The sequence below is a fragment of the Bos mutus genome, chromosome 5, assembly GCF_027580195.1.
Source record: "Bos mutus isolate GX-2022 chromosome 5, NWIPB_WYAK_1.1, whole genome shotgun sequence".
In the NCBI taxonomy this organism is placed as follows: Eukaryota; Metazoa; Chordata; class Mammalia; order Artiodactyla; family Bovidae; genus Bos; species Bos mutus.
Window position 1 is genome coordinate 114,904,095 of NC_091621.1, and position 13,313 is coordinate 114,917,407.

Here is a 13,313-nt window from a genome sequence, read left to right on the forward strand (position 1 = left end):
GCTTAATTTGGAAAGGAGGGGTTTAACAGAACCTCATTGTTTGTAAAAGAAAAGCTGGGATACGCTGCTGCGGGGGAGTGAAAAGAACAATACTTATTTTCTCTGAAAGGAAAGCTGGAGTTGGTGGGCGGGGAGCTTAAGTAGTTGGGTCCCCAGGATTGCTGCACCGCCTGGGTAAACCGGCAGAGGCCCCTGCCTCTCGCACTAGCCACAATAGAGCGGGGAGGACTCAATCTTTGGCTCTGATTAAAGGGGTGGGTGGTGTAGGCGGGAGGCGTGTAGGCGGGAGGCAGCGCAGAGGCTGCGGTGCGAACGGGTGGTCCCTAGGCAGCCGCGGAGCCAATCGGCAGCGACTCCCGGCGCTCGCATCCTCCTTGGAGACTCGGCAGTAACTGAAGTGCCCGAGCTGCTGGCTGCCTCCTCTCGAGCTGCAGGCGCCCAGGCGCAGAAGCGTCTTTGGAGGCTCAGCTGTAGCCGCACTCCGAGCGCCCCGCGCACGCCCCCGGCTCCCGCTCCCCCCCGCCCCCCCAGCGCCTCTGGGCGGACCCTTTCCCTGAGAAGTGGCCAGCCTTGCAAAGTGGCCCCGAGAAGGCCCTAGGTCGGGAAAAGAGGCTTCGGAAAGGCGGACGTGGGTGGGAGGTGGGCAAGCCACTTGCTTCTCAGATTCGTTCCAATTAGCACCAAGTTGGCAGACAAGCCCATAAACCCACGAAGCCTTTGGTTTCCCCCAAGTCACATTCTCGGTATTTCAGAATAGTCTGATGGCCAGCAAACTTCAACTCCTGTCGTAGGTCAAAGAGGGACACGCTCTTAGCACCACCGCCTCGCAGCAGCGCGACCGAGAACACACCCGGGTGATTTCCCCAACTGCAGAGCTCAAGTCCGCATCTCCCCCGAGGCCGGCGGGGCCGGGCCGGGCCAGGCCGGGCCAGGCCTGCAGAGAGCCCCTCTGCGGGAGGGGCTGGACAGCGCGGCGAGACGCGGATCACCGCGGGCTGCACAAACGCACGCCCATCCGAGGAGTTGTGCCAGGAACACAACCGTCTGCATTGCGTCGGACCTGAGCATTTCCAATGTGAAATTCCCGGGGAAGGTCGCGGCCGAGGAATGTGCGCGTGCGGGGCTGTGGACCAGAGGGGGAGGAGAACTGGTGGTCGGCTTTTCGGGGCCGGAGAAGGAAAAAGCAGTGCTGGCAAGGGTGGGAACTGAATGACAGCCACCCCCTACCCTCTGCCAAGCCACCCCCTCCTGTTTTCCATCTACCTCCTCGCTCCCGCCCTCCCCCGCCCTCCCCAGCCCACGCCCCGGTGGGCCAATCGCTGCTCCGCATTCCTGTCGCTTTCTCAGGTTTCTGCTGATCTAGCAGCGCCCAGAAATGGACCGAGGGGACCCGCGCCGCACGCACCCTGCCCCACTCGGAGCTGCGAACGGCTCCCAGCGCTCCGCGTAGCCTCGCCGAGGTCCGCGCGCGGGGGTGTGCTGGAGGCGGAGGGGAAGACCCGCGAGCCATGTAGATCCAGGCCCTAGCTCACTCGCCTCCTTCGGGATCGAATCAAGGGCTCCCACGGTGGAGGGGGCGAAAGCGCTCCGTATCGTCATTCGCTTCAGAGCTCCGGAGAGGGTGGCATTTTGCTCTTCCGCTCCGCAGCCTCCGGAACTCCCCGCACACACAGAGGGAGACAAGAGACAGAGTGGCGTCTCCAAGCTGCCGGCCACGGGTGAGCATGGGGGTAGGGAATGGACATTTCCGCCGTAGCTGCCCAGTGAAGCAACTGGCCGACTGAAGGAAGCAGGACCAGGGGCGAGGGTGGCGCGCTGGCCCCGGCGCCCCTCGGATGCTGCGGCTGCCGCGGCTCGCGCCAGGGTACCGCAAAGCCGACCTGCCGCATTCCCACTCGGGCTCTCCGCCGACTCAGCACCTCCCCTGCGCCAAGTCGGCCGGCCAGGTAGGGGGGCTCCCCAGCTCGGGGCTGCAGAAGCGGGGCTCGGGGCGACGGGTGGGGGAAGCCGGGGGGTACGGAGATGCTGCCTGGATCCGGAGCTCCTCGCAGCGTCTCTCGGCGCTTTTCCGATCTCTAGTTTAACCGAGTTGTAAACACATTGGCGGTCGGGCATTGCATTGGGGAAAGTGGGGTAGAAGAGCCCCAAACTTGGACTTCGGGTGTCTGCGTGTGTCTGTCTGCGTGTCTGTGACAACCCTAGCCAAAGTCTCGTGCTTTCTGGAAAAAAAAAAAAAAGCTAGAGGTCTGTGCTCTTCCGTGTCTGTGGGTCCGTCCCATGTGAACGCTTCCTGATCTTCTGCCCCGTATCACTTTCTATTTTTCTGCAGCGTCCATCGATGGCCCCGGTGGGAGCTTAGAAGGCGGCAGGCGAAGAGGGCTAGGAGGGGGGAAGAGCCAAGGAGAAGCAGAAGGGGTGGCGGGCGAGGGGGTCCGCTGAGCCGGCTCCGCACCGGGTCCTAAGAGGGCTCGCGGAGGGGAGGGGAGGCCGGGGTCACCCGAAGCCATGGCCCGGTCCGCTAGGACGGCGCTGCGTTAAGGCACCTCGGAGCAGGAAGACACACCAACTCTCCCCTTCCCGCCCGGAAAAGCTGCACCCGAGCGGCAGGCGAGAGGGATTCCAAACTGAGGAGCAGGCGGGGTGGAGGGGCGGGTCTCCAGAAGCCAAGTGGCTGATAATCTCCACCTGCCGGCTCGGAAGCCCCGCCTCTGGAGCGCCGGTGGGGAGGGCGCGTGGGTCCGCCACCCATCCCACCTCCCTCGCCCCTCCCCGCCCCGGCCCGGTCCCCCGCCTCCCGCCTCCCGCCACCATCTCTGCCTCCCACCACCTCCACCATGACGGTGATGTCTGGAGAGAATGTGGACGAGGCTTCGGCTGCCCCAGGCCACCCTCAGGACAGCAGCTACCCGCGGCCGGCCGAGCACGACGACCACGAATGCTGCGAGCGGGTGGTCATCAACATCTCCGGGCTGCGCTTCGAGACGCAGCTCAAGACTCTGGCGCAGTTCCCCAACACGCTGCTGGGCAACCCTAAGAAACGCATGCGCTACTTCGACCCGCTGAGGAACGAGTACTTCTTCGACCGCAACCGGCCCAGCTTCGACGCCATCCTCTACTACTACCAGTCCGGGGGCCGGCTGCGCCGGCCGGTCAACGTGCCGCTGGACATGTTCTCCGAGGAGATCAAGTTTTACGAGCTGGGCGAGGAGGCCATGGAGAAGTTCCGCGAGGACGAGGGCTTCATCAAGGAGGAGGAACGGCCCTTGCCCGAGAAGGAGTACCAGCGCCAGGTGTGGCTGCTCTTCGAGTACCCGGAGAGCTCGGGGCCCGCGCGGGTCATCGCCATCGTCTCCGTTATGGTCATCCTCATCTCCATCGTCATCTTCTGCCTGGAGACGCTGCCCGAGCTGAAGGACGAGAAGGACTTCCCGGGAGCCGTCCACCGCCTGGACAACACCACCGTGGTCTACAACGCCAACATCTTCACGGACCCCTTCTTCATCGTCGAGACGCTGTGCATCATCTGGTTCTCCTTCGAGCTGGTGGTGCGCTTCTTCGCCTGCCCCAGCAAGACGGACTTCTTCAAAAACATCATGAACTTCATCGACATCGTGGCCATCATCCCCTATTTCATCACCCTGGGCACCGAGATAGCAGAGCAGGAGGGGAACCAGAAGGGTGAGCAGGCCACCTCGCTGGCCATCCTCAGAGTCATCAGGTTGGTAAGGGTATTTAGGATCTTCAAACTCTCCCGCCACTCTAAGGGCTTGCAGATCCTGGGCCAGACCCTTAAGGCTAGTATGAGGGAGCTAGGGCTGCTCATCTTTTTCCTCTTCATCGGGGTCATACTGTTCTCTAGCGCAGTGTACTTTGCCGAGGCGGAAGAAGCTGAGTCGCACTTTTCCAGTATCCCTGATGCTTTCTGGTGGGCGGTGGTGTCCATGACCACCGTAGGATACGGTGACATGTACCCTGTGACAATTGGAGGCAAGATCGTGGGCTCCTTGTGTGCCATCGCTGGTGTGCTGACAATTGCCCTGCCCGTACCTGTCATTGTGTCCAATTTCAACTATTTCTACCACCGAGAAACTGAGGGGGAAGAGCAGGCTCAGTTGCTCCACGTTAGCGCCCCTAACTTAGCCTCTGACAGTGACCTCAGTCGGCGCAGCTCGTCCACTCTCAGCAAATCTGAATACATGGAGATCGAAGAGGATATGAATAATAGCATAGGCCACTTTAGACAGGCCAATATCAGAACTGGCAATTGTACCACAGCTAACCAAAACTGTGTTAATAAGAGCAAGCTACTGACTGATGTTTAAAAAGCCAAGCAAAGAAACTTTAAAAAGCCCCCACTTAGCAGCTTGAAAGACTTAAAAAAAAACAAAACCCAAATCAAACCAAACCCCGAGTGACCAAAGTCACTCTCTGTGTAGATACTTTGCTAAGTAAGCTTTGGACGTTCCATTGAACTGTCAATGCATTGTCGCATTGCCAGTACTGGGCATTGCCCGTGTTGGGGGTGGAAAACCCGAAGACTTCAGGAACCATGAAAAAAAAATTATTTTCATTTTATTAAAAGAATGGGAAAAGAAAGTGTATTTTCTAAAACTGGTTTAAAATCACTCAGTCCACGAACTAGTCTAGGTAAAATAAGAATCACGTGCTTCCCATTTTTAATTCTTGCTGGCTTCTTTAATTTTTTTCTTTCATGTGACTGAATGAGAATTAGAGGATCGCTTAGAAATATCAAATGAAAATTTGCATGGGACTCTAACATGAAATCTTGGCAAACTGCACAACATATTTAAGACAGAGCATCAGATGTATTGTATGTAACATGATACACCAGCCAAAATGGGCAACGGACAGATGTTTTTATTTTGATCCACCGAACTGCATATTCCAAGGTGAAAAAAAAAAAATTACTTAAGACTGGTTCACCAAGCACCTTAGAAATCTGATATTGGTCCTGGTTCTGTAGGGATTTTTCCCTCTGCCCCCATTCTCTTCTGATTCAAACTCTTCTCTAAGAAACAGTGATCACTGAGTGCAATTCGTTGATCCGTCTGCAGTGCTGCTAAGATTCTCAACTGCAGATACGCCCAGAGGGTCTTTGCTCACAAGTCCCGCACCCTGACCCCCGCCTCCAGAACTGAACGTAAAGCCTTAGCCTCCTTGTTGCAAGAGAGCGCAAATGGAGCGAAGTGTAAGCATGTTTGAATCTGATCCTGATTTATTTTATAACCGCATGCTGAGAACGTTAACTCAGACAATAGGGGATAAGCTTAGTTAGGAATCGATTCTTCTGCAAATAGATTCTTCTTCATTTGCATTCACCAAAAGTGCACTCCTTCATTTATTAACTCTTTTTATTAGTCAATAAAGTACTGTATTTAAGTACCTATGTTAGTCAGCCGGGAACAGTACTTTTCGGAGCTCCAAGCATGTTCTCTTATTCAGCATTATGGCTGATTTGATTAAGGTGTACCTTGAATTAATTAGTGCATGATTCATTTAATGTAAAAACGTTAAAAAAATAATAAAAATTATAAGTTTGTGGGATGAAGGGCCCAAAAGAAATAATGGGTGGGGGTGGGGGTGGGGAGCACTTAGTCAATTTTCCTGCCTTTGCTCAGGGAAATGTCAGGTTTCTGTGCAGAGTTAGACAGAGAGGGGACCAATATGCCCATCCCTTCATGGGAAGCTCAGTTGAAAAACGAAGTGATCAAGGTATATATAGCAACACCTAAGGACAAGTATTCTTTATAGCTAGAGACAAACACAAGCAAAACCAACAAACAAAGGTGCAATACTGCATGTTTTTTGGTGCATTCTTGAGATGTAAATAAAAAAAAAACAAAAACGTTTCTCCATTGTATGCACCCAAAGCCGAGCTGATTTCCTTTGGCAGTCCTGATTTGAAGTCTGTAGGGACTTCGGCCGTCCCCCTGAGGCTCCCTGAAGAAACTCAACCAATTGATTTAATAGTTGCTTAGTGCCTTTATCCTGTACCCACAGCGAACTGCAGAAAGTGCCTCCATTAACGCAGCTGAGAAGTTATGTAACAGAAAGGGAGGGAGGGACGGTGGGGGCACAGAGATTTTGCTTTTCCTTTTGCCACCCTGGCTGTCTCACTCCCCGTTGTGGGGACGCCACGCCATCCTGCACCTCAGAACAGCACAGACCTGCGAAGATGCCCTCTGACCACCCACTGGACTTGGTCCCCTTAGCAGCCTGACGTGGGATGGAAACTGAGGCCCAAGACCCATCTTCCAACTGGACACGCACCGTAAACTGGTTTTCTTCCTCTTTTCCACCAGAAGCCAATATAAACTCGTGGGGAATTTGTTTCCCACCAGGGGTCCCTCTGGACAAGTAAGGCTTCCTCGGGCCCACCCTAGCGGTCCTGGCGTATTTCCATCCTCCCTTCTGTCTGCAGCAGCACTTTGCCGTCTCTGATGGTCTGAGCTTTGCAGGCATCACTGTGGATCTAGGCACACCTGGTTCAGAGTAACCTTTTGCCAGCCTTCCCTCCTGGCCCATCCCCCTTCAGTTATTCCCAAGGATGCTCCTATGAGAGTCCCACCTGGCGGTCAACTCTCAGGCTGAACATCTAACTTCTGTTGCCCACTACACGCCATCCTGAAAACAGTGGGGACCCTGTGCTTAGCTGACAGAGAGCCTCACCACCAAGCCTCTGGAGGCCAGCAGCCGTCCATCGACGGGGAGGCACTCGTGGCTTTTTGAATGACCCGATGTGGGGACCCTCACTTTGCACTTAGCATGTGGCTGCCTGCTGCCCAACGCCTTTCATTCCTGTGCTGCTGCTTCCAGACGTATTCCCTGTGGCTCCACCCCTCCCCTCCACCCTACCCTAGGACAGGCAGTGAGGCAGTAAACCAAGAAACTGGAGTTATACCCAGGCCTGCTGACTCCGCTGAAAGAAAAGAATGTGGATGTTTTCTTCTCCTGTGTGGCTTCTGTGAATCTGTCAGATGGACGTGGCACACAGCAAGGAAGATGGAGGCCAAGAACTGCATGGCATCCGACCATAGGGCACCCACCCTCCCCGGGGTGTTTCCTTGAAACTTGACTCATCCTGGCTTTTCCTCTTACCTGCTTCTAAATCTCCCACTGGGAAAAAAAAAAAAAAAAAGCCAACCTCGTCCACATCTCCCGGGGCTTATCTTGATCTTTTTATTTAGACTTTGAGGTCTAGGACCCCACCCCACCCCCAACTTGAAACGCTACACTCTGTCAACAGCAATAATCTGCCCGGTACTGTGGGGGATGGGACAGAAAATGAGAAAATGGGACCAGGACTGAAACGATGCACTTTGGCTGTGGGGTACGCCTCTCACAGCCACACGCTGCATGGGCTGGGTCCTTCTGCATGTGTTACAGGGAACAGTGGCGCGTGCAGGGGACCTGCCCTCCCCGGGACGAGAGGAGCCGCCGGTAGGAGTGTGGGTGGTTTGGGGAAAACGAATGCTGCTTTTTTCATCTGTATGTAGCTCATCAAAATCAAGTGAGTAAGACTGGAGGACAGGGCTTGTCTGTGTTGCATCAGCATGCAAAGTTTGACCCAGCTCTTCCCCTTTGCACAGGGATGAGCTGAAGTGTTTCCTGTGGACCTGAAGGTGCACTTAACGAAACTGCCTATTACGGAATGACTATCTTTTCAGTTTCTTTCCTTAGGTTTATCTTATTGGGTTTTTTTTTTTTTTTTGGTTTGTTTGTTTGTTTGTAGCTTTTTGTCCCCTTCCTAGGTCTTGAGCTTTCATGGCTCATGTCTTGAATACTGGTTTTCTCCAGAAGGGGGAAGACTGGTGACCTGCTCATAGCCATAGCTCAGCTCTTCCGGTGAATTGAGGCCCTAGTTTCATAGGGCAGCCAGGGAAGGGTTGGGTCACCCCTGGAGCTGTTAGGCAGCCCAGAATCTCCGAAGTGGTTAACTCAACTCAAGTGATTGGAATGAGAGAGACCAAAGACATCCGTTTCCTCTGTCCTCAGATTCAAAGACAGAGGGTAGCCAGGAAAGGTGTGTTTTTTGCACCTCCTCTTTCCCTGCCCCTGTCTGTGCCCACAGCCTTTCCTCACTACCCACTGGAGAAGTCGAATTCTAATTATCAGTTAAAACAGTTCATTGGGAGCTGTGTTAGTGGGTTAGCTTGGCGAAATCAAATCAACCAATAGCAGATTATTCTTCTGGACTACAGCCAATGGACTGTAGTCATTTCTCTGAAATGAAATTGTGTGCTTGGTCAGATTCCCTGGTGGAGTCTGGACTCACTTGAGAAGACATAAAAGACAGTGCCTGTGGATGGTGAGTGAGGACTAGGTTTCTTGAAGTAGAAATTTGGCTTAGTCCATTGAGGGCCTTCTTCATCTTGTGTGTAGTTACCGAGCTTTCAAATGAGTTAACCTCTGAAGAGCCAGTGGGAATGGTTTCCTAACCCTCCCATTTAATAGAGGAGACCTCAAAACACATGCTTTTCGAAAACTGAGTTCCTTGTTTGGCAGATGAGATTGAACAAAAAGAGAAAAAAATTCCCATTTTTTTCCCAGCCACAGCTTCCTCCTGGGAGTGGGGAGGACTGGTGAGTGATAACCATCAAGAGGACACAATCGTTAGAACACCAACAGCAAAACAGCCATTTTATCTTTCCACTTTTCCAAGAAAGGGTGAAGTCTTTCGATATTTCTGTTCATTTTCAGAAGACACACACGAATTTTTAAACCTGACACAACCCAAGTGAAGGGCCACCTCCGGAGGTGACCCCTCATCCACCATGTGGTGTATTAGTGCTCGTATTTATACATGGAATTTCAGGGTATACGCGACTACGTCCAGCACGACTCAGGTAAACTTTAGAAGAATGTACGTTACTTATCCTTTTTGTAAAGACATGAACAGGAGCTGAGTTGTTACCCACAACTGTTCCCGTTACCTTGGGTCACTGTACGAATTCATTCAGGATAGAGATGTCAAGTTTAGAAGTCTGGGGATCACGTGCCGGTCTCTTTGCTCAGGCTAAAGGACCCTGGGCTTTCTTGGGGAGCCCAGGTGTATGTGAGGGAAGCCCTCAGGACTCTTAGCTTTAGGGAGATTAGCCCTAGTTGCAGTGATTTTCATAGGGGCTAAGTAGGAGTTAAGTTTTTTATGACATGGGACTTCAAAGAGGAGAGAAAAGTTTTGCATCCAAATCAGAGAAGAAGAAATGGTGCGAGGAAAGAAAGCAAAATTAAACATAACCCCTGGGTTAAAGCTGTCTCCTTTCTAAAACCTACAGACACACCTTTCTTCTCTGTCCTGCACTGCTTAGAACTGTGTCATCAGAAGCTGTAAGTAGAAAGCATGGGCTCTATACGACATACCTCTAATCTTAAAGTCTTACCAAGGTTAAAAATCCCAACGGAGTCGTCTTAATTTGAAGTGCACCATCAGGACAACAAACCACTTAAGCTTGAAAAAGCGCATTTCATTTCTTTGCGTTCGCTAGTTGCGGACACCTTGAGTTAACGACGTGTCTCATTTTCACCTACTGTGCGTTTCCCCTGCCCTAATTGTCTCATAGGTCGGGTAGAGGACACTGAATGTTATGAATCGAGAACCTAATTGAAGCGCATAGTATCCATCTATGCAATTTTACTTGCTTCTGTCACTTTATGATCTGTTCATATTTGGCATCAATTAAAGATAATTTTTAAGGATCTTATCAAGGAATGTGTCGACTGGTTCTTTGTTTCTTGTGTAACTGGGTTTCGGGAACTCTGTCTTGTGGGGTGCTCTTTAAATAACATGGTAAATCCAACATACAATTGAAGTTACCTCATTTTCTTGGAGGGCTTCCCAAGTAGCTCAGTTGGTAAGGAATTTGCCTGCAATGCAGGAGACCTGGGTTCGAGCCCCGTGTTGGGAAGATCCCCTGGAGAAGGGAATGGCAACCCGCTCCAGTACTCTTGCCTGGAGAATCCCATGGACAGCTGAGCCTGGCAGGCTACAGTCCATGGGATTGCAAAGAGTCAGACATGACTGTGTGACTAACTTTCACTTTCATTTTCTTGGAAATTCATGGATTGTTCTTTTCTGTACAAGGAAATGCACTGGAGTTGAATTTTGGCAATAAATTCACCATTGGGCCTCAGGTAGGATCCCAAGGAGAGGCTGTCAGAATTTGATTTGTGCAAACAGTGGAAAGGAAAAAAAAAAAAAAAAAAAATGAGGCCCAAGGGACTAAAGCAATTGATTAGATTTGCCTAAATTGTTTTTGATGTGAAACTGTATTCTTCATCCACAGCCCAAGCTTTTCAGGAAGGATAATGGAGTGTGTATGTGTGTGTAATAGCACTGTGGCCTGACACCGAATGCCTTTGTCAACTAAAAGGATGCACAACAGGAGAATCGCAAGTTGTTTTACTTGGGGTAAAATGAGGACTGCAGCCTGGGAAACAGCGCCTCAGATAGCTCTGAGACTGCTCCAAAGAGGCAGTGGGGGGAGGTTTTTGGTGAAGGGGGAGTTCAACGCAGTCAAGCACTTACTTTACAAAAGGTTTTCTGCTAGTCACGGGGGAACTGATGTCATCATGAAGGGATTTAGTGCTTTTCTAGATATGAGGAGATGCAAGGATTGGGATCCTAAGGTCTGTTCCTGAAAATACCCAACTATCTAAAGACCTGTCCTCCCAGGTTCCCTGGAGCACAGAGCGCCTCACTGTCCACCCTGACCTCCCTTCTGGGCACGTCAAAGGTCAGCAGTTGCAGTAGCATAGGGTTCAGCCTCTGCAGAGGCAGACGGCAAGCGTCCTTGGCAAGCTTGTTTGTCTTTGACACCTTGGTAGTTGCACTGTGCTGTTAGATGTGATTTTGAAGGGGGAAGACGAAGTGATGTTTGGTTGTTCTTTACATATGCTTTTCCCTATAGTTCTGCAACTCTTTCTTCCTGTTGTTTTATTTTATTGTTGATTATTTATTTTGGGCTGCTCTGGGTCTTTGTTGCTGGGTGTGGACTTGCTGTAGTTGTGGACAGCAGGGCGCCTACCCTCTAGTTGCGGTGTGAGGGCTTCTCATGGCAGCGGCTTCTCTTGCTCTGGAGCGGGGACTCTAGGCCATGCATTTCAGGAGTTGCAGATCACCGGCCCTAGGGTACAGGCTCAGTAGTTGTGGTACATGGGGTTAGTTGTCCCATGGCATGTGGGGTCTTCCCAGACTGGGGATCAAACCCGTGTTTCCTGCATTGGCAGGTGGATTCTCAACCACCAGAGAAGACCTCATGGGGGTTTTTTGTATGTTTTTTATGACTCATTGGTACATTTTCTTCCTGAGATTTACAAGTTCTCTTTTCTTCCTTGTGAATATCATATTTTATACAAAGCTCTTTGATGTCACAGAAAACAGCGTCCCGTGCTTTATGCCAGGGTCTACTATGTGCAGAATGCCTGGGGTGGCTGCTGCATCTTCTTAGAATTGCATTGCATCGTGTTAGGTTCATATTGTAAGACTGAGAGATGGATCTTGCTTTTGCTGTAGAGGTGGCTACTGAAAGTAGATCATGAGGCTGGACAAGCTGCCCATCATTTTTCTGTTGTGGCTGGAAAACAGGCAATGCTGAGCTCGACAGAGAAAGGTAAGAAAGATCTGGAACTGCATCAGTGGCAGTGGGTGAATGAGCATTCACAGTTCTGAGTCTGTTTCCCAAAGCTAAGCCTTGGAATGGTCTTCCTGAAGCAGTGGCAGACAGATCCAGGTAGCTACAAGGGCAGGACTGTGGCTGGAATTTATTGTTTCAGTTCAGTTCAGTCACTCAGTCGTGTCCGACTCTTTGCGACCCCATGAATTGCAGCATGCCAGGCCTCCCTGTCCATCACCAACTCCCGGAGTTCACTCAGACTCACGTCCATCGAGTCAGTGATGCCATCCAGCCATCTCATCCTCTGTCATCCCCTTCTCTTCCTGCCCGCAATCCCTCCCAGCATCAGAGTCTTTTCCAATGAGTCAACTCTTCGCATGAGGTGGCCAAAGTACTGGAGTTTCAGCTTCAGCATCATTCCCTCCAAAGAAATCCCAGGGCTGATCTCCTTCAGAATGGACTGGTTGGATCTCCTTGCAAATTTATTGTTTACAGAGCTTCAAAATGACATCAGGTCAGTTTTAAGGGAGGCCAAGCAGCAGAGGGCTGATGCAATGTGAGCCCAACCACCGTGACACTGGGGAGGGAAGCTGGCTGATGCTTTCTGCCCTCAGTCTAGACTGTGGAGCCTCTCCAGGCCTGAGTGTGGAGGTAAGGTGAGCCCCCCTGGGGCTGGGCAGAGTGTGTCCCATTGCAAAATCCTAAGCAGAAGACTGGTACTGAAGCTGAAGCTCCAATACTTTGTCCACCTGATGGGAAGAGCCAACTCACCGGAAAAGACCCTGAAGCTGGAAAAGATTGAGGATAGGAAGAGAAGGGGCAACAGGGTGAGATGGTTGGATGGCATCACCGAGTCAATGGACATGAGTTTGAGCAAACTCCAGGAGATGGTGAAGGACAGGGAAGCCTGGCGTGCTACAGTCTATGGAGTTGCAAGAGTCAGACACAACTTAGCCACTGAACAACAACAAAGCAGATAAGACAGCATGGTCATGATGCAGAACTGGAAAGCAGTCTTTTGAACCAACTTAAAAACAGATAATTGAAAAAAAAAACCAGATGATTGAAAAATTGTATTCAACTAATTGAATCCAATACACCATTGATTTAAAGATGTTTGATATATTAATATTTGCAAGCAAGAGGGAACATCGACAATTATGACCTGCCATTGCATTGATTCATCTCAATTTTAGAGATGAAAAAATGTAAACAATACAGAAGGAATCAATATCAAATCATTGTCTTACACTTGAAACTAATGTAATATTGTAAGTAAACTGTATTTTTTTTTAATTAAAAAAATTTTTTTTGCTTGGTCCTTCGGGCTCATATTGATGGTAAATTTGATGGAGTCACATCTAAGTTTGTATGTAACTGAGCTTGAGCCCAAGGGAATCCTAAGGCACATCTTCCTAGCCATCTTGGCAGAAGCCAGGGCCATAAATTGGACCCACAAAGCCACTGAGTCCTGTTAGGTGCCAGCAGTGTATTTCTGGTCTTCTGACCCAATCTGTTCCATAGCAATCACTGTCTTTAAGAGAAATGGTACACTGGCAGTTTTCATAAGACACCCAGCCTAATTTTCTAGAATTATTAGGTGGATTATCTTTGGTATGATTTAATTGTTCCCAGCATAGGGGGGTCTTTGGGCTTAGATGACCATATCAACTGTATTTC

The 13,313-nt window shown here is 50.8% G+C and overlaps 1 protein-coding gene across 1 annotated transcript; it reads left to right on the plus strand.

The window, feature by feature from the left end:
* The first annotated feature begins 2,834 nt into the window (after window positions 1-2,834).
* KCNA1 (potassium voltage-gated channel subfamily A member 1) lies at window positions 2,835-5,565 on the plus strand. The gene has a single exon (XM_005897929.2). The coding sequence runs from the start codon at window positions 2,835-2,837 to the stop codon at window positions 4,320-4,322; it is 1,488 nt and encodes a 495-aa protein (XP_005897991.1). The 3' UTR covers window positions 4,323-5,565.
* Window positions 5,566-13,313: the final 7,748 nt, after the last annotated feature.

Excerpts from the sequence above, each read along its gene's own strand:
- KCNA1 (XM_005897929.2), top strand. The coding sequence starts at position 2,835 with ATGACGGTGATGTCTGGAGAGAATGTGGACGAGGCTTCGGCTGCCCCA.